The sequence below is a fragment of the Pituophis catenifer genome, unplaced genomic scaffold, assembly GCF_029215685.1.
Source record: "Pituophis catenifer annectens isolate HBS135680 unplaced genomic scaffold, rPitCat1.0.hap2 SCAF_3, whole genome shotgun sequence".
Lineage (NCBI taxonomy): Eukaryota > Metazoa > Chordata > Lepidosauria > Squamata > Colubridae > Pituophis > Pituophis catenifer.
The window spans coordinates 5430164-5449877 of NW_027256883.1; the positions used below are offsets into that span (position 1 = coordinate 5430164).

The 19714-nt window shown below is 46.4% G+C and overlaps 1 protein-coding gene across 3 annotated transcripts in view; it reads left to right on the forward strand.

Moving 5' to 3' along the window:
* Positions 1 to 14779, forward strand: part of PTP4A3 (protein tyrosine phosphatase 4A3) — a 110553-nt gene extending 95774 nt beyond the window's left edge. For all 3 annotated transcript variants that reach the window (XM_070940297.1, XM_070940298.1, XM_070940299.1), the window contains 4 exons: positions 1593 to 1685; positions 4759 to 4889; positions 6228 to 6302; positions 7723 to 14779. In XM_070940297.1, coding sequence (XP_070796398.1) covers positions 1593 to 1685; positions 4759 to 4889; positions 6228 to 6302; positions 7723 to 7840 — 417 coding nt within the window. In that variant the 3' untranslated portion in view covers positions 7841 to 14779. The remainder of the gene's footprint in view (positions 1 to 1592; positions 1686 to 4758; positions 4890 to 6227; positions 6303 to 7722) is intronic.
* The last annotated feature ends 4935 nt before the right edge of the window (positions 14780 to 19714 follow it).

A 19714-nucleotide genomic window follows, 5' to 3' on the forward strand; every position in this document is an offset into this window, starting at 1 on the left:
TCCATTCAGTTGCCCAGACTCCACCCCGCAAGGGATTATGGCGTCATTAAAAGACGATGATGAGTCCTCGGATTATGACAGTTCAGTTAGTGACTGTTCAGTTACAAAGGGACTTAAGCCCGTTTTTCGCAGCGACGGCCTCTGAAGCCATCCCCGTGATCCTGGGATCAAAATTCAGGCCCTTGGCAACTAGTCCATACTTAGGACCATTGCTGTGTCCCGTGATCTCCTTTTGTGACTTTCCAACAAACAAAGTGGCTACTCTAGTGAAGAGAAAGGACCAGGGGAGATAGGATAGCATCTTCCAATATTTGAAGGGCTTCCATAGAGAGGAGGGGGTCAAGCTATTCTCCAAAGCACCTGAAGGCCAGACAAGGAATAATGGATGGAAACTGATCAAGGAGAGATTCAACCTAGAAATGAGGAGAAATTTTCTGACAGTCAGGACAATCAACCCATGAAACAGAAGTTGCCTTCGGAAGTTGTGGGAGCTTCATCGCTGGAGGCTTTCAAGAAGAGACTGGACTGCCATCTGTCAGAAATGGTGTAGGGCAGTGATGGCTAACCTTTTTGCCGTCGCGTGCCAAAAGCGGGGGGGGAGCGTGGGGGGGGTCGCGCACACCCATAATTCAATGTGCCTGGCGCATATGCGCACAACCTCACCGCGCGACCACCGCTTTTGGCACACGATGGTACGGTGGGCCCAGTAGGTTCGTTTTTTGCCCTCCCCAGGCTCTAGAGGCTTTCTTGGAGCCTGGGGAGGGTTAAAATAGCCTTCCCCACCCCCCAGAGGCCCTCTGGAGGCAGAAACGGCCCATTCCCTGACTTCTGGTGGGACCGGAAGGCCCGAAAATCAGCTGGCCAGCGCGCATATCCACGCTGGAGGTGAGCTACGCCAACACTCGCGTGCCCAGAGATATGGCTCCGCGTGGCACATGTGCCATAGGTTCGCCATCACGGGTGTAGGGTTTGCTGCTTGTTCAGGGGGGCGGGTTGGACTAGATGACCTACAAGGTCCCTTCCAACTCTGTTAATCTGTTAAAAGTCGGTAGGGAAGCCAGATTCATTTAAGAAGCGGGTTACAAACTTGTCGGCTGCAGGAATTCACCGAACAACGGTGGAAAGGAAGGTTGTAAAACGGGGCAAAAGTCACTTAATGTCTCAGTTAAGGACAGAAATTCTGGGCTCGGTGGCGTACATCAAGGACTCCCTGTATACCACTCCCTAGTGTTTTACAACGTCCTCTTGAGTGATTTACGAATGTCGGCCTATTGCTTCCAACCAATAAGCAAAACAAGTGTCGAGTGAGTTTTGGCCCGTTTTACGACCTTTTCTTGCCGCCGCTGTTAAAGGAATCACTAGTTAACCGTAACGAAGTTGTTTGGTGAATTCCAGCTTCCCCCTTGACTTGGCTTATCCGAAGTTCGCAAAAGGAGATCACATGACCGCGGGAGCCTGAAACAGGCATAAGTACATGCCAGTTGCCAAGCAATCTGAATGTTGATCACATGAGCACAGTGGTAAGTGTGAAAAGGGGTCTAAGTAATCCCAAATATTTTCTCCCTTTTTTTCTTTCTCCCCCACCCCCCCAGGACCTGAAGAAATACGGCGCAACCACAGTTGTGAGAGTGTGTGAAGTGACTTACGACAAGACGCCCCTGGAAAAGGATGGCATTAAAGTGATGGTGAGTCTCTTCCTTTGAAATTTTATTTTATTTTTATCATCTGAAGCCACCGAGAGGATCAAGCATCCCAAATGGAAGAAATGTAAGTCCTCAATTTATAACAGTTCATTCGGAGTTACAACGACACTGAAAGCTGTCGATCGTGTGACCGGCTTGTTTTACAACCCTTGTCCCTTATGGTCATAACCCAAGGGCTACTCTGTAATTAAATGCTTTTGGGGTAGTCCCCAACTGTGATTGGCCATTGCAATGCCAAGAGGGATGTTGGGAATTGTAGTCCGACTTAGAAGAAAGGCACCCAATTGGGGAAGCTCATTAAAGTCAGCCGCTCTAATTGTGTTGATGGTACATCGATCCACGCATGACCATTTCAATCAGAGATGGTATTCAGCCGGTTCGGGCGAACCGGTAGTGGCGACATGCGGGTGGGCCTGGGCGCAATCCCGTCCTATTTCACTGTGTTTTTGATGTCGCACGCATGTATGGACGATGTGCACGAGCAAATTGCCGTGTCTGACATCGCACACATGCGCAGATAGCACACACGCACATTTCCGGTGCTGGGCGAACCGGTTGCTACAATATGTGAAGCCCACTTCTAATTTCAGTGACAGCCAGCCAATTCTTAGTTATGTGGGTCCACCTCCCATCAGAAGATCTCCCATCAGGCCCCTGTTGTGGTCCGCCAGCAGCCTGTGGAGCTGGCAGCGGAGTCAGGCAGTGAGGAGGCTGGGGAGGAACATGGGCCAGACCTGGAGGCTGGGGAAGGCCCAGATGAGAGCTCTGCATCGGAGGCAGAGATTGGCCAGGGCCATTGGGGAGTTATGCGCAGACTCCGGAGCCTCCAGAGTTGGACATCAGAGAGGCAGAGCAACAGGAGGAGCCTGTTCCTAGTGCACACATGCGCAGAGCTGCCAGAAGGCAAGAACAGTTAAGACTAAAGGGACAACTCGGGAGTAAGGCCTGGAGATGATTGGCCCCTCCCAGAAGGCTTAAAAGAGGAGCAAAGGCACGTGGGCCCTTTGCAGGAAAGCAACGTTGTTAATTCTGTTCCCAGTCGGCATCTCTGTTAGATTCTGGACTCCGTGTGGCTTTGCCAAGTAGGTCTTTGGCAGCGTGTCAAGGGAGATAAAGGTTGATGATTATCCCGAAGGACTTTTTGCAACTAATTGGGACTCAGCTGTGAATGAACGTAATTCACAGCTGTTGCAATAAAAGAGGTTTTTGGGACTACTCGTGGGTTTTAATGACTCAGGAAGCCGAGGTCACAACAGCCCCCCAGTTTTGGCTTCAGTGAGTTGTGTTGCGCAGTTTGTAAGGCAAAGGAGGACTTGGGCAGCCTCTCCGCTGTTGCTTCCTGCCCGCAACCGTGTGCCAATCCTGAGTTGCAGGTGAAGGATGGGATCAAAGAACGCCTCAGATGCAGGTGCTTTAATCTTAACCTTCTGGGCTTTCCGTTTAAAACACCGGGGGGGGAGGGTTGCCAAAAGAAATGTACATTTTGTTTGAAAAAGCACAAGCCGCTTCATGTATCCTGCATCATCTTCATCCCAGCTGTCGATCTGGAATGGCACCAGTTCTTCATTTATAACGCAACTTTCTTTGTTTCCGAAATTCCTTTCCTCCTCCCCCCCCCCGCCCCTCCAGGACTCTCTTCCGGGGTCCAGAGATTGCTAGAAAGCCGAGAGTGGGATTTTAAGAGCTTCCCTTGGTCTCTGACATCTCATAGGGCTCTAAGGCAGGGGTCTCCAACCTTGGCAACTTTAAGACTTGTGGACTTCAACACCCAAAAAAGCTGGCTGAGGAATTCTGGGCATTGAAGTCCACAAGTCTTAGGGTTGCCAAGGTTGGAGACCCCTGCTCTAAGGCCACCAGGGTTCAGTGTAATATCACAGCAATGTCCCACCTGAATCAAGATCAGGAGTGTTAAGGAATATGTGCAGAGTAACCCCTGAGTAGCAAGGGTGTGCACATGAGAAAACGGCTGAGTGATTTTGAATACAGACACACTAGTTGTGATATTCTTTTACATTTAGGAAAAAGCAAAGCAAAGTCCAAAAAACAATCCAGGTCATACACAGATAAAGATAGTTAATTTGTCAATCCAGGGATATTCCAAGAATAAAGTCTTCTTACCATTTGTTGTAGTCATATGCAATAAAACAGTTCTTTTTAGAGTTGCATACAGGAACAAGTACAGTAAAACAATCAGTAAAACAGTAGAAAACAACAAGTAGCAATGATCAAGCAGTGATCATGCAGAGAGAACAGGCAGAGAGGAGCAGAGGTAGCAATAATAATGTAATAAGAACAATAAGCCATGATTCAAGCTTCCTCTTAAATACGTTGGCTACAGAGCTAGCCAATCAGAATACAGTATGATGCAATACAGCATTACAGTCTTAAAGCTATAACTTACATTTTGACTTGCAAACATGCATTGATGGTTTATATATATATTGCCAACCCAACCAGTTAGGCAATAGCTATTTCCTAACAAGGAGAAACACTGCTGGGGGGTGGGGGTGTCCCATAAGTCTTCTCCATCCTCCCTCCACCGTCTTTAATTGCCTGGGTCAGCGCCTGTACAGGTACAGTCAAGCCCAAAATTTCCGTCGCTAAGCAAGAGATTAGTTAAGGGACTTCTGTCTCATTTTATGACCTTTTTTTGCCATGGTCGGTAAGCGAATCCTTGCATTTCATAAGTTAGTCACATGGTTGTTAAGTGAATCTGGCTTCCCCATTGACTTGGCTTGGTCGCAAAAAGGATCATGTGACCCCGGGGTGCTGAAACTGTCATAAATATGAGTCAGTTGCCAAGCGTCTGAATTTTAATCACCTGACCGCAGGTGATTGCTGCAACGGTCGTAAGTGTGATAAACGGTCATAAGTCACTTTTTCCAGTACCATTGTAACTTCAAACGGTCACTAAACGAATGGTTGTGTACTGTAACTTGAGGACTACCTGTACTCCCATTTTGAGGACTTAATTTAACAAACACTTCAAATATTCCCTTAATCCTCTTGCTGTTAGTTGAAAATGTCCCCTTTGGTCTCTGGTTTTCTTCTCCAGGATTGGCCCTTTGATGATGGAGCTCCACCACCCAACAAAATTGTGGACGACTGGCTCAACCTGCTGAAAACCAAATTCTGCGAAGACCCCGGGTGCTGCGTCGCTGTCCATTGTGTAGCTGGCCTGGGACGGTGAGTGCCATCCTGACGGGCGCAGATATAGTAAAAACAATTGTGTCTTTTGTTGTTGATGTTTCCCTTTGCACAAAACTACGCAGTTATCCATGGCCAAGAGAATTACTATCTTCCCTGGTTTAAGATGTACGTGATGGAGAAACATTTGTTGATTGGCACTTGGTCTAGATCCATGATGGCGAACCTATGGCACACATGCCACAGATGGCACACGTAACCATATTCGTCGGCACGCAAGCTCGGCTCCGGCACGGCCAGCTGATTTTCAGGCCTTCTGGGCCCACCAGAAGTAGGGAAACAGGCTGTTTCCTGCCTCCGGAGGGCCTTGGTGGGTGGTGGGGAAGGCCTGTTTTTCTCTTTCCCCCAGCCTCCAGAACCTTTCTAGGAGTCTGGGGAGGGCAAAAACAGCCTTCCCCACCCCCCTGGAGGCCCTCCAGAGGCCGGAAACTGCCCGTTTGCCAACTTCCGGTGGGACCGGAAGGCCCGTTTTTTGCTTTCCCCAGCCTCCAGGGCCTTTCTAGGAGTCTAAGAAGGCCATTTTCGCCCTCCCCAAACTCCTAGAAAGGCTCTGGAGATGGGGGAGAACAAAAAATGGGCCTACCGTGCCATCGCGTGCCAGGAGCGTGAGGAGCATGGGGGGGTTGCATGCGCAGGGGCAGTGTGCATAGAATTATGGGTGTGGGCACATACGTGCGTGACCCCCACCCCCAATCTTGGCATGTGATGGCAAAAAGGTTAGCCATCACTGGTCTAGATGCAACTTGGCAACTTCAAGACGACTTCAACTCCCAGAATTCCCCAGCCTTAGCGGGATAATTCTGGGAGTTGAAGTCTGTCAGTGTATAAGAGTTCATGAATTGCAATAGACATGGCAACAGGTCAGCCAATGGGGTCTGTTTGGTGACTCAGACAGTTTGGAGCCTGGGCGTGGCTTAGCTTGACTGTTAACGTATAAAAGAGCTTTGTTTGTCCTTGCATTATTGCTTCTGTGATTCTATAGATTCTGTGCTCCTGGATTCTGAGTTCTGGTTCTGGCTTCTGCTGCATGGGTATTGTATACATGCATCATGCTTTATATTACTGTATATAAAGAAGGTTCTTTTATACATGAATCCTGCTGAATTCTTTACTTGTGTGCTGGTTGGATTGCGGCAAACTCTAACAAAGTCTCCCCCCCCCCCCAGCCCCGTCTTAAAATTGCCAAGTTTGAAAAACACAAGTCTAGAGGTTCAGTTTTGTGTACAACAAGAACGTAACATGGAATTTTTCAACCAGGAATTCTTTTTTTTTTTCCCCTTCAACCTGGGTGTCCTGAATTATTTTTTTCCTGTCTAGGGCTCCAGTTCTGGTCGCGCTGGCCCTGATTGAAAGTGGGATGAAATACGAAGATGCCATCCAGTTCATTAGACAGTAAGTGCTCCTCTAGAAACCTCTGGGCCACCTGTTCTGGTGGAGACGAACAACCCCAGATCAGTGGGCAACTACTTGGCACATCCCAAAGGAACAGATAGTTGATAGGAACCTGTCCTCCTGGGGTGTACCACTTCGATACAGCCCAGAGAGGGAAAGGGAGAAGGGGAGGGAGAGCAAGAGAAGGGGAGAGAGAGAGGAAGAGAGAGAAGGGGAGCGAGACAAAGGGAGAAGGAGAGGGAGCAGGGGAGAAGGAGGGGAAGAGGGAGAGTGAGAAGGAGAGCGAGAGCTAGAGAAGGGGAGACAGATAGGGAAGAGGGAGAAGGAGAGGGAGAGAAGGGGAGAGGGAGGAACAAAGGGAGAGGAAGAAGGGGAGGGGGAGAGGGAGAGACAAGGAGAAGGAGGAGAAGGAAGTGCTTAAAATCCCCCCTCCTCAATCCATAACAAAATTGTAATCCATGCATTAACTTAAGCGTCAGAAACTGCTTAGAATCTAATTCTCCATGTAGAGTTGCATCTCACCTGGTAGTGGGATAAGCATTCATTCCTGTGTGCAGTCCAAATTCTGTTTGGCCCAAAGTCACCCAGCCAGCTTTCATGCCTAAAACGGGACTAGAACTCACTGTCTCCTGGTGAGTGGCTCAAAGTCACCCAACCAGCTTTCATGCCTAAGGCGGGACTAGAACTCCCCATCTCCTGGTGATTGGCTCAGTCACCCAGCCAGCTTTCATGCCTAAGGCGGGACTAGAACTCCCCGTCTCCTGGTGATTGGCTCAGTCACCCAGGCAGCTTTCATGCCTAAGGCGGGACTAGAACTCCCCATCTCCTGGTGATTGGCTCAGTCACCCAGCCAGCTTTCATACCTAAGGCGGGACTAGAACTCCCCGTCTCCTGGTGATTGGCTCAGTCACCCAGGCAGCTTTCATGCCTAAGGCAGGACTAGAACTCCCCGTCTCCTGATGATTGGCTCAGTCACCCAGCCAGCTTTCATGCCTAAGGCGGGACTAGAACTCCCTGTCTCCTGGTGATTGGCTCGGTCACCCAACCAGCTTTCATGCCTAAGGTGGGACTAGAACTCCTCGTCTCCTGGTGATTGGCTCGGTCACCCAGCCAGCTTTCATGCCTAAGGCGGGACTAGAACTCCCTGTCTCCTTGTGATTGGCTCAGTCACCCAGCCAGCTTTCATGCCTAAGGCGGGACTAGAACTCCCCGTCTCCTGGTGATTGGCTCAGTCACCCAGCCAGCTTTCATGCCTAAGGCGGGGCTAGAACTCCCCGTCTCCTGGTTTCTAGCCTGGTGCCTTAACCACTAGACCAGAGTGTCTCTTCCCTACATGGCAAGGTGCTCTTCTCTTTCAGTCATGTTGAGGAGCACACAGCATGCTTTTTCCTCCTCCTCCTCCTCTTCTTCTTCTTCGCAGGAAACGCCGAGGAGCTATCAACAGCAAGCAGTTGACCTACCTGGAGAAATATCGGCCCAAGCAGCGCCTGCGTTTCAAGGATCCCCAGAACCACAAGAACAAATGCTGCATCATGTAACTTCCGGGGTGTCTCCTTGCCGGAACCCCCCCACCCAAAGGGGAAGACGAAACCCTACCACACTCAAAACGCACACAGGGCTTGTACTTCTGAAGTTTGCAGAGGACATTTTTTTGTCACGACTTTTCCCACCTCTCTCCCCCCCCCCCTTCTTTTTTTTTTTTTTTTGAGTTGTTCCCCAAAACAAGGAGAACGCTGGTTTGCCCCCACTCCCCCACCCCCCCTTTGTTTGGTTTCAAAGGCTTGAAATAACGGTGGGTTTTTCCCCCTCCCTCCCTCCCTCCGTCCCCCTCCCTCTCTCCTTTCCTTTCCCAAACATTTTGTCTTGTCAAAAAGCTCTTTGTAACGACATCAACTTTCAATGCAATAACTCCGGAGCTTCTTCTTTCTCCGGAGAACTTGATGGATAGTTTAAGGAATGAACTAGCTAAAGTAGGAGTACGTAGGATTGGCAGGCCTGTAGTTAAAATAAGATAAACCTAGATACACCGTGGAGCTGAGTTAGTTGGGGGGTACAAGGGGCTATTGTGGTAGGCTGTGGTTGGTTGGTTGGCTTTCATGTTTGAACAGGTAGCTGGGTCATCCTTTCTTGCAAGGGTTGTGGGCCAACCCGTTGAGGAGGAGGTAGGACATCACCTGGTCTGTAGAGATGAATCCACTGATCCTGATGCCTCCTTCACGTGTCACGATCCCCCTCACTGCCAGCGATATGCTGTTTTTCTTTTTTATATCCTAGCCCATGAAGTCATCAAATTTCCCCATCGGTCGGATAGGCGTTGCTAATTTCGGATGTCTTGGAGAGAAGAAAGTTGGTCGAGGTTTGGAAGTTGGGGGACAGGAAAGGTGAAGAGAGAACCGAAGGGATTTTTTTAGGAAGGTGGCGGAAAGGAGGTTTGGGAATTGCAAAACGGGAACGGGAGGAGGTGGGAGTTATTGATCGTACGGAGTGGCGCTTGATTTGGGTGGGGTCTCGGTATCGCTGGCCGCAATAAGTTCAGACATTTTGAGGAGGAAGGTAAGAAAATCCCTTTTCCGGAGGGTTTTTTTTTTTTTTGTCTTGTGGAAGTGTCTGGCTGAGACTCATTTTTCGTAAGCATTCAGTATTGACTTTGTGGAATTAATGTTTTTAAATAAAGCCTTTTCACATCCCCAGTGATTTTATGGACCTAGAGGAGAAGGCATCAAACTTGGCAGCTTTAAGACTTGTGGACAGCTGGCTGGAGAATTCTGGGAGTTGAAGTCCACAAGTCTTAAAGCTGCCAAGTTTGAAGACCTCTGGCCTAGAGCAAGGATGGAGATGGCCCTTCTATGACTTGTGGACTTCCAACTCCCAGAATCCCTGAGCCAGGCTCAGGAATTCTGGGAGTTGAAGTCCACAAGTCATAAAAGAGCCATGGTTCCCCATCCCTGACATTGAGCAAGGGTGGGCGACTATGGTCCCTTCACGACCTGTAGACTTCAACTCCCAGAATCCCTGAGCCACCATGGCTAGCTGTGGAATTCTGGAAGTTGAAGTCCACAGATGGGAAAGGGGGCCATGGTTGCCCACAGGGGACTCTTTTTTTACAATTTTCTCCAATGTGTGTGCAGCGAACATTTATTTGTACATACTTCCTCACCTGACACTCCTTGTGAGGAGACGTGTGTCCTCACAAATCACCAGAACTATAATATCCATTTCAGTCCTGGTGACTCAGGAGACCGATTACAGCCTCTGATGTGTAGTTCTTTGATTTGGGCCTTATCCTTTTACTTGCTATATATATATATATATATATTCAACTGCCAGTTGTTGTGTTTTATCCATGGAAACACAGGTGCCTGCATAGATCTGGGGGCATCTCCTGTCCCCCCCAAAACTGCCCGAGACTTGTTTCTGTTAATCCAGAAAAATCTCCCTGAGTCAATCCAGCCTGTCAACTCCACTTGAACTCATGAAGGAGTTGAGATTTTTTTTATCTGTCCTCCTGTTTATATATTTATAATTTTGTTTTTTGAAATCGCTGGCTGGTTTTTTTTTAATGCGGATGGATGAGGGCTGGGATTTGAAAGGCAAGAGATGAAATGAAAAATAAGAAAAGTTGACCCCTGAAATAAATCCCATCCAGTAAAAGCTCAAAGTGGACAAGGAAGTTGGTGTCCTTCTCCCTTTCTTAGAGACCTCGGGTTTTATCTTCATCTTTTGGATATGTGGTTGGAAAAATATTGTGGAAGAAACTTCCTAAAATCCTGTCTTGGGTAACTAATCTCCCCTCTCCTCCCTCTCTTAAGGCAGAGCCATTTTAAGTTCCTTTTATAACATAGTCTTCCTGCCCCGAGCTTAAATCCAATTTTGCCAGCCGGTGTGATGTTCTTCCACAGTCATCTCGGGGGGCCTCCTCTGTGGAGAGAGAAAAGGAATCATGAGGTTGAAAATGGAGAACCTTAAATTGATAAAATAAGGTGTCATCCGTCAGCTTTAGGTTATTTAGCAATGATCCAATGGTTCCAGAAGGAGACTTACATGAGCTTAGATTCTGGATGAAGGATACTCATTTTAGTTGGTGGTATTAGAAGACAGGTAAATAAGTGAAGTTTTGCCACCTGCCTTGATAACCTGCAGAGAACATGTGATTTTGAAGACAAGGATTCAGCAGAGAACTTGGATCATAGTTTGATTTAGCTCTTTGCAGATTGTGAGACGTCCTAGAAGCCCCCAAAACATTGTCACCCACATGTTGCTTTCTCTCAAAGCATATTCTCCTTGTGAGTATCATTGCACAAACTCTTGACTGATGTTTCAAGAGGTTTTCTGGATTTTGGAGAGTCTTTATCTTTGCAGAGCTGCTTCATATGGTCTCTCTCTCTAATTGCTTTTCTAGCTTAGCTTTGGGACCTGTGGTTGGTTTCTAAGGAGGAATATCCTATCTTGAAGCTTCCATTGCTTTCCTATTCTTTTTGAACATGCTGCTATGATCCATGGATGTTCTGGCAAAGCCATATCCTTCCAAAGAGTTGGGTTGAGTGAAGCCCATGATAGAGCTATCTTAGGGGTGAGGTGAAGTCAACGCAAGTCCATCCACCAATTCCTAAGGACCTGGTTTGGCTTTCGGTTAGATAACGGACTATTGTTAATGTTGCCTGCGGATTGTAATTTTGGGTAGAAAAAAAAATCAGAAGGATTCTGTGGTAACGCTTTTTCCAAATTAAAAAAAAAAGCTATTAAAAGTGAGCTCCCTTTCATCAAATGCCTAATTCTGGATCGTGGCTTTTCCCATTCTTGTCACTAAGATAGCGTAATAAGACTTAACGAGGAATTGAGATTTGAATTTTCTAGGTGTAAGACACATCCTTTTTTCACTTATCTGTATGCACCCTGCCTTCAGCAGTGCTCCAGAGGGGGACTGCTCCAAGTCTTCCTTGTAGAAGAGATGGCTTCCTTGCATCTCATTTTGGAGAAGGATTCTTGGTAGAGCAAGAACTTCTTCTCCTTTCTCCAAATTACTGTGGAAGCTTCCAACATCATTGTGTTCAGGAGCAGATAGCATCCTTCCTACCAGTCTTATTAGCAAACCCGTCCATAGAGAGGCCCACTGAGGTCATAAAATCCAGCCCTGTCTGACATAGGAATCCAAACTTGAAGCATCTCAGATGGATAACTGTCCCATCTTCCACCCAACAAAAGGAAGGCCATCACATCTCCGGAACGTTAGTTCCACTGTTTTTGTTTTTACTGGTGGGACATTTTTCTTCACGTTCATCCAAAATATGAACAAGTGAACGCAGCTGATTTATTTAGAACTTTAGACGGTTGTTAAAATCTCCCAAGAGTAACCTTTAGCCTTTCATCCATCTTTGATAAGCCTCAAAACTGTGATCTCAGCAGCTTTAGGAATTCACCAATTGCGTATATATGAATGTGGACGTAACCTGGATCGTTCCTTCTCAGACTTGGTACTCTGGCCTGGTTCTGCGGCCTGTTGATCAAAGGGAGGAGAAAGTAGTTGTTTTAAAGACTCTGGTTTCCCAGATGTCTTGTGAGAAGCAAGTGACGGTCTGGATAACCACCATGTTGTCTCTCCTCAACTGTTCTCCATTCAGCCTTCTCTGATTTCTAAACTTTGGCAGTTGCTAAGTTTCTTCCATCGGACTGGAATCCTCCAACTTGAACATGTGACAAACAAGCAGTTCTTTCCATGCAACCTATTTCCGTTGCAACAGAGGCAAAGGGAGGTCTTTCAACCCTGTTCCTACTAGGGGTCTGTGCTCTGGCCATTAAAAATTTGCAAAATGATGTGTCCGAAAGAACAGCGGTCCCCATATTTTGCCGTTCAGCAGCCCGGCTTGGGGTGTGTGTGTGAGTAGGACGGGGCCACGCGAGTGGCGGACCGGCGCACATCTGCACACAGCTCGACTCACGCAAGCGGTGCACCACGTCCACACACAGCTCAGTTGCAAGTTGAGTTGTGCGCGAAGGCTCACTGGCCCACAACTCGTGCAGCCCGGTTGTAAACAGGCCGCAGCCTGAGATTGGGGACTCCTATCAAAGAAAGCCTTTCAAAATTACTTTGCTTGATTCTAGCGCATACATTGAAGACGGCTTTCATCTACCAAGATATAAACTGTCTTACTAAGTACTGTAATCTCCTCAGCCATTGTCCAGACACTTCCTTCAAGATCATGAGATCTAGAAACTTCCCCCTTTTAAAAAAACAAAAACAAAACGATGACATTTAAGTGACTGCCCACGTGGCTTGCAATCTGTTCCTCATTCCAACTAGGGAGCTAAAGCTTGACTAAGCGCGTTCTTCCTGCAAAGTTTTGGGGTGCCTCTTTCAATCTACTGGTGCTGTTCCTGGCATGGGTGAGCCAGTTGAATTCTGGCTTGATTTCATTGCTTGGGAAACTCTTTTCCTGGGTGCTTCACAAGAACAGCTTCCGTGCTTTGTGAAAAAGCTTTGGCTGTTTAAAAAGTTGTATAATTTTAAGAGTTGCAAAGTGCAGGTTATCCTCGCCTCAGACAATGCTGGATCACTCAAGTCCCTTTTGAAAGTGGGATGTTTGGAAACAGCATTTCCCCCACCCACCCACCCACCCAAAAAAAGAAGAATGGCCGGTTCTAAAATTGGCCTGTTTTGGGATGAAAATATTTTGCACACTTCCCTGTTCTTGGCTGTTTTGTGTATGGGCATCGAATTAAATGGCAGGCAGGCAGGCTGTAACATCTCTGTCATTTTGAGGAAGCAGTGATTGCGTAAGAAACAATTTTGTGCAGAGCAGAGGGTGTTAAAATAATGGATAAATCTTTTTTTTATTATTTTTAAAATTGCAATTTGAGGAAAGATATTTAGCAGGCTGAAACTGGCTAAATTTCAGCAATGCAAAAAAAGCGAAATTCTATTTATTGCCATGAAATTGCAGAGCAGTCCGCTTCCTCTTTTTTAAAATAAAAGCTTCAGGTTTTTCCATAACACCTGGAAATAAACATTGACATGTCTCGGCAACTGAGGCTTAGGGATTTTTAGTGTTTCTGGTTCTTTCGTTCTGCTTGGGAGTTGAGTGTAAAATACGCAGTCATCTCTGGTGTTTTCGGATTTGAGGATCTGCTCTTCTGGGTGGACAGATTCACCGTGGTTGTGATGAGGGACACAGAAGCTCTCTAAAAGAAGGCAAATCGGCTTCTTGAGTTGACTTGCCCAGATTTGGACTTCTCCTAAAAGTTTAAAAAAAGGGGGGAAAGAAAATAACACCCCATGTTGAATAGTGTGTGTCTCAAAGTACAATCCGGTGTGTTCATCTTTTGCTGCTGAACTAGAACTGGTGCTGAATTTGAGTAGGAACGGAGCAGAATCTGACATGAAAGGGTTTGAATTATTTCAGGGTATCTCCTGGAGGTTTGCACTGCAATAAACCAGTAATTTAAAAAAATGCTTAAAAGGTTTTTTTAAAAAGTTCCGACGATCAGCTGTGCAACAATCAGCTGTGCTGCCGGAGCATCGGAACTTTTTTTTTTTTACATTTTTTTAACTACCGGTTCTGGCGAACTGGTAGCATTTGTTACTACCGGTTCTGGCAATCCGGCCCGAGCCGGTAGCATTTCACCCCTGGTTGGAATTTCTGATTCACTGCTTCCTCTCCTTTTTCCCATCCTGTAGATCAGGGTTGTCCACCCTTGGCAACTTTTAAGACTTGTGGACTTCAACTCTCAGAATTCCCCAGGCAGCTGAAAGTTGAAATCCACAAGTCTCAAGAGTAGCCAAAGTTGGACACTCCTGCTGTAGATGATAGGAATGTTGAAACCTAGTTCCTTCCCTTCTCAAAACCAGGTGAAACACTCTAGAACAGCTTCAACTGGCCTTAGGAGCAGGTGGAGAACAATTAATTCAGATGATTTGTGGTCCACCAGAATTCAATCGTGTTCATAGCTTTATTCCCAGAGAGTGAGTTTGGCTGGTGGAGGAAATCTTTCAGGGCAAGTCCATTCTCACGTGTGCCTCCTTCCACCAAGCCCATTACCTCATGGCGTAGAAGCAACTGATGTCTGAACAGACACATGGGCCATTCACGCACACAGAGAGAGAGGGAGAATGAAAGACACTCGTGGTTTAATCCCCTCCGTTGGGTGTTGAAGAGAGAGAGAGGAGGTAGAAGAGGCAGCCGACTTCTCATCTCATAGGTTAAGAATGTCTTTTCAAAGGCGCAACTCCAAAGTTTTATAAAGTAGATAATAGTGGTTGTTTCTTTTTTTTTGATGGGGGGGAAACCGAAAGCAAACGTCCAGAGCACGTAGAAGGTTTTCAGAGATTATTTCAGAATTAGTCATTTACAAACATACCAGCATTTTTAATAGCCTTATAGTGTGAAAAACTTTTTGAATATAAAAATAAAAGCTTGTGTGTAACCTTAGCTGGAAGACATATGTATAGAAATGAACAACAAAAAAATTAATAATAATACTGCAATGCCTCTGTTTTTGGGGTGGGGGGGTGGGATGGGGTGTCTTCTCAACTGTTGCAAAGGAAGACACGTTATATTCCTACGCAGTTGTCAAGCCTTTGTACCTGGTTGTTGAAATCAAACCCTGGGAAATAGAAAGAAAAAAAAAAACCACATCCCAAATCTATTCTCGATCCTGTTTCAGCGCAGCTTCTAATAGGTCCAGAATGTGAAATTTGCATGTAGCAAAAGAGAATTATGTGGGTCTATGTTGGCATTCCTGTTATTTTGGATGTCAGAAATTTAGTGAAATCTGTACAGAAAGGATTTTTTTTTCCTTTCCATGCTCCACTCATGCACAAATTTATCTGAGGTATTAAAAACCCAGGGGTTTTCCAGAAGCATGGACTTTGGAGTCCCAGAATTCTTGCCAAATGGGTTTTTATTTCCGGCTGAGGAATTGAATTGAAGTCCATCCATCTGGAGGACCTTCAGGGTGGAGAAGGTTGAACTGTTAGAAGGATGAAGGTCAAAAGATAACATCCCAGGACAGTGTTTCTCAACCTTGGTAGCTTGAAGATGGGTGGACTTCAACTCCCAGAATCCCCCAGCCAGCGCTGCTGGTTGAGAAACACTGTCCCAGGAGAACATCTAGGCAGTCTTCTCCTTCTCCAGGCCACATGCCCAAAGTCAGTTGACCATCTGCTTAAAGAGGAGAGCCGATTCCAGGGGCATCTGAAGTGGGTTTAGGAGGAACGGCGAGGAAAATGAAAAATGTACGTCTCTTTTCTTAACACCAGCGTTTCCTGTCCTCTTACACCCAGTTCACATCGCTAGAAACTGCTTTTTCCGTTGACTTCCCTACCTCTTGATTGAAAATCAGGAACACTGAAGATGTGGTACTTCTGTGACACATTCACACGTTCCTTTTTCTGGCAAAAGATGAGAGAGAAATACCGAGGCAGGAAGGCGCTGAGTAGGTTGGTGCCAATCTGCTTCTTCAAAACGAGGCCTTCGTGTGGTTGACGGTCTCCTAAAAATTACGATTTAATTAATTTTAATGCTTCGTGTCCGTAAATCATCCAGCAGTCAGAACCTGGCAGTAAATCAGAGGAAAAATTACTAGCTCTATAATGTGCAGGAGAATCATGATGGTTATTCTTACTGTTCTTAATGAGGAATGATCACGTTGCAATGGACGTTATTTATTTCCGGGACTGTCCTGTTAATTGACTTCATCGAGCCTCACACAATGACACAATTCCTTGAGTCTCGGTAGTTCGCAAAATGAGGAATTGATGCTGAGATTTTAAAGCAGGTGTGTCCAACCTTGGCAACTTTTAAGACCTGTCGACTTCAATTCCCCAGCCAGCATGGCGAAAGTCGCTAAAGTTGACTCCCATTTTAAACCTTGTTTTCCTCTATATTCCGAGCCCTGCTAAATTATAATGGGGATGACTCTTCCGGTGCTCTTTTTTATCAGGTAAATATTGATGTTGAGGTCTGCCAATGAGATCTAGAACCTTGACACTTTATAATCATGACAAACAATTTCCCCTCTTCTGCCGCCGCCCCAATAAATAAAATAAAATGTACCTGTTTTTGCTCAAGTCCTGTGAAAAAAACTATTGTCTTTTTTAATAATCCTTTGTTTCTGAGTGGTGAGAGAATTCTTGAGAAAAACATCTTTAAGGTGATCTTTTTGGCCTCCCAACCACAACAAAATAAAATAAAAGGCTTCACTGTTTTATATGAGACTCTGTGTGGCTGTGTGTTTTTCTCATCGGTGATGTGGGTTGTCAGATGGGAGCAGAGGTGGGATTCAGCCGGTTTGGGCGAAATGGATGCTAATTTTCCATCCGGTTCGTCGAACTGATAGTTGAAAGGACTGGCTGGCCCCTTTCCCCCCACCCCTCTCAGGAATCTCCACGCGGCCCGTTTTGGATGCGAGGTAAGTATAGGGCCCGCCCGGAGGCTCTGGGAGGGCAAAAAATGGGCCGTCCTAAAGTCTGGAAACGGAGGGCCTCCCGGGGGAGGCCATTTTTGCCCTCCCAGAGACTCGAGAAAAGCCTCCAGAGCCTGGGGAGGGCGAAACCCACACACCACACCCCGCTGTGGTGCAGGAGGCTGAGTAGGCCATGCCCCCATGGCTACGCCCACCCAGCACCCGGGCAGAAAATGGGTTGCTAAAATTTATCGATCCCACCCCTGGATAGGAGGCACAATAATTGTGTAATTCATTTATCAAATGTTTCCCCGCTTAAAATAGATAGCATCTGTCATGCAGGTAAGTCCTTGACCTGCAGCTGTAATGGAGTCTCCCCTTTAGGATCGTAAGTCAGGAGAGGTCAAAGAAGATTGCCACATGACCAACTTGATTTTACAAGCTTTTTTTTTTTTTTGGTGCAGGTTGTTAACCAAACCAATTGTTTTCTGTGGGTATTTTTGCTGAAAACCAGCATTTACCGATAAAAGGATTTTTGTAACTTGGGGTTGAAAGGAGGGGTCCTTGGGGCCCTCTGAGCAGGGTTATTTTCTTACAGACGTTTCATTACCCAACTAGGGAACATCATCAGGGCACTCTGGAAAGAATGCAGAGAAGAGCAACAAAGACGATTAGGGGGCTGGAGGCTAAAACAAAAAGCTGACTGAATTGGGTATGTCTAGTTTAATGAAAGGAAGGACTAGGGGTGACATGATAGCAGTGTTCCAATATCTCAGGGACTGCCCCAAAGAAGAGGGAGTCAAACTATTCCCCAAAGCACCTGAGGGCAGCACAAGAAGCAACGGGTGGAAACTAATCAAGGAAAGAAGCAGTGTGGAATTAAGAAGAAATTTCCCGACAATTAGAACAATTAACCGGTGGAACCACTTGCCTCCAGAATTTGTCGATGCTCCAACACTGGAAATTTTTAAGAAGAGATTGGACAGCCACTTGTCTGAAAATAGTATAAGGTTTCCTGCCTTGAACAGGGGGGGGTTGGGCTAGAAGACCTCCAAGGTCCCTTCAAACTCAACATATGAAATAAAATATATGAAGAACAGTTACAGGAACTGGGCATGGCTGGTCTAGTGAAGAGAAGGACCAGGGGAGACATGATAGTGTTCCAATATTCGAGGGGCTGCCAGAGAGAGGAGGAGGGTCAAGCTATTTTCCAAGGCACCTGAAGGCCAGATAAGGAACAATGGATGGAAACTGAACAAGGAGAGATTTCAACCTGGAAATGAGGAGACATTTTCTGACAGTGAGAACAATCAACCCGTGGAAGAGTTGCCTTCGGAAGTTGTGGGAGCTTCATCACTTGAGGCTTTCAAGAAGAGACTGGACTGTCATCTGTCATCTGTCAGAAATGGTGTAGGGTCTCCTGCTTGAGCGGGGGGTGGGGGGTTGGACTAGATGACCTATAACTGTGATTGTCACTGCGTTTTTGTATTTACCAGATGAGCTCTTATTTTTGAACTTTCAGACTTACCGTAGCTTGCCAAGTTCTTATCAGTAAGCTAACTGCGCATGTCCACATTCTTTCACTTTCTTCTCTAAAACCTTTCCTTTGTTCTCCGGCCAGGAGAGGTGGCCGGGAAAGCTTTGCCAAGATATAACAGTACATCTTGGCAAACAGTACATCTTGTTTTATTTTCTTTATAACAAATAAATGAGCTTTTCCTAGAAAATATATCTTCAGGTTTATTTTCTTGCAAAGGTATACACAAGGAAAAGGTCACGATCCATTCTCTAAATCAAGGTGTAATTACCCAAAAGCAGAATGGGATTAATTGCCACCCTGACAGTGATGGCGAACCTATGGCACAGGTGCCACAAGTGGCACGTGGAGCCATATTGGTGGGCACGTGAGCTCAGCTCCAGCACGCATGCGTGTGCCAGCCAGCTGATTTTTGGGCCTTCTGGGCCCACCAGAAGTCAGGAAACACACTGCGGGGGTGGGGAAGGCCGTTTTTGTCCTCCCCAGGCTCCTAGAAAGGCTCTGGAGCCTGGGGAGAGCAAAAAACAGGCCCACCGGGCCATCATGTGCCAAAAGCGGGGGGGGGCACATAGAATTATGGATGTGGGCACGCGTGCGTGTGACCCCACCACGCTCCTCCTGCTTTTGGCATGCGATGGCAAAAAGGTTAGCCATCACTAACTTATAAAGTCCCTTCCAATTCTGTTAATCTGTTAAAACTCTTCTGTTATCTCGAACAGCAACATAGCACAGATGGGGGCAAAATCCCTGAGCATAACACCACACTGTGAAATGCAGGTCAGTGTGGCAGTTAAGCTTGCATTGAACTGCCTCTGAACTTGGTTGTGGGCTTAACCAAATGCACGGTGATTAAAACAGTAAGAGGACGTGAGAAAGCAGTGTGGTTGTAGCTTGCTGCACAGCGCAGCTAAGCCTCGTGTTCCGAAGAAGCGTGCAGCTGAAATGACAGCGTTGAGATAAAGCCGCTGCTTTTAATGATAAATGTTATGAGTAACTTTAAGGCGGGCGTGGGTGGCTCGCAAGGAGACTCTTAGGAAAGTAGTAGAGCAATTACTCAGGCCCTGCTCATTTGGGAAGTCCTGTCACTTACCTCCCCAAAATATGGTATAATTAAATTTAGTTATTTAGATTACAATCTAGATGTTGGGTGAGATCCTGATTTTGAAATATTTTTAATTAGTTTTTGGATAACTCCAAATTGAAATGAAACCAATCCCTTTTTTTTTTTCCCCTTTCATTCAGGGTTTATCCTTTTAATGTTCAGTCAGCACAAGTTGAGTACACATATCTAATGCCTTTCCTCCTTATTTTCCACACACCGACCCTGTGAGGTGGGCTGGGTATGAGGGAGGGGTCCAAAGTCACACAGGCAGTTTTCAGGAAAAGTAGGCCTAAAACTCATAAAACTCCTGGTTTCTAGCCCGGATCTTCGCCACTGTCTCTCTGATTAATACAGTTTGAACTAGTGTCCAAGCAT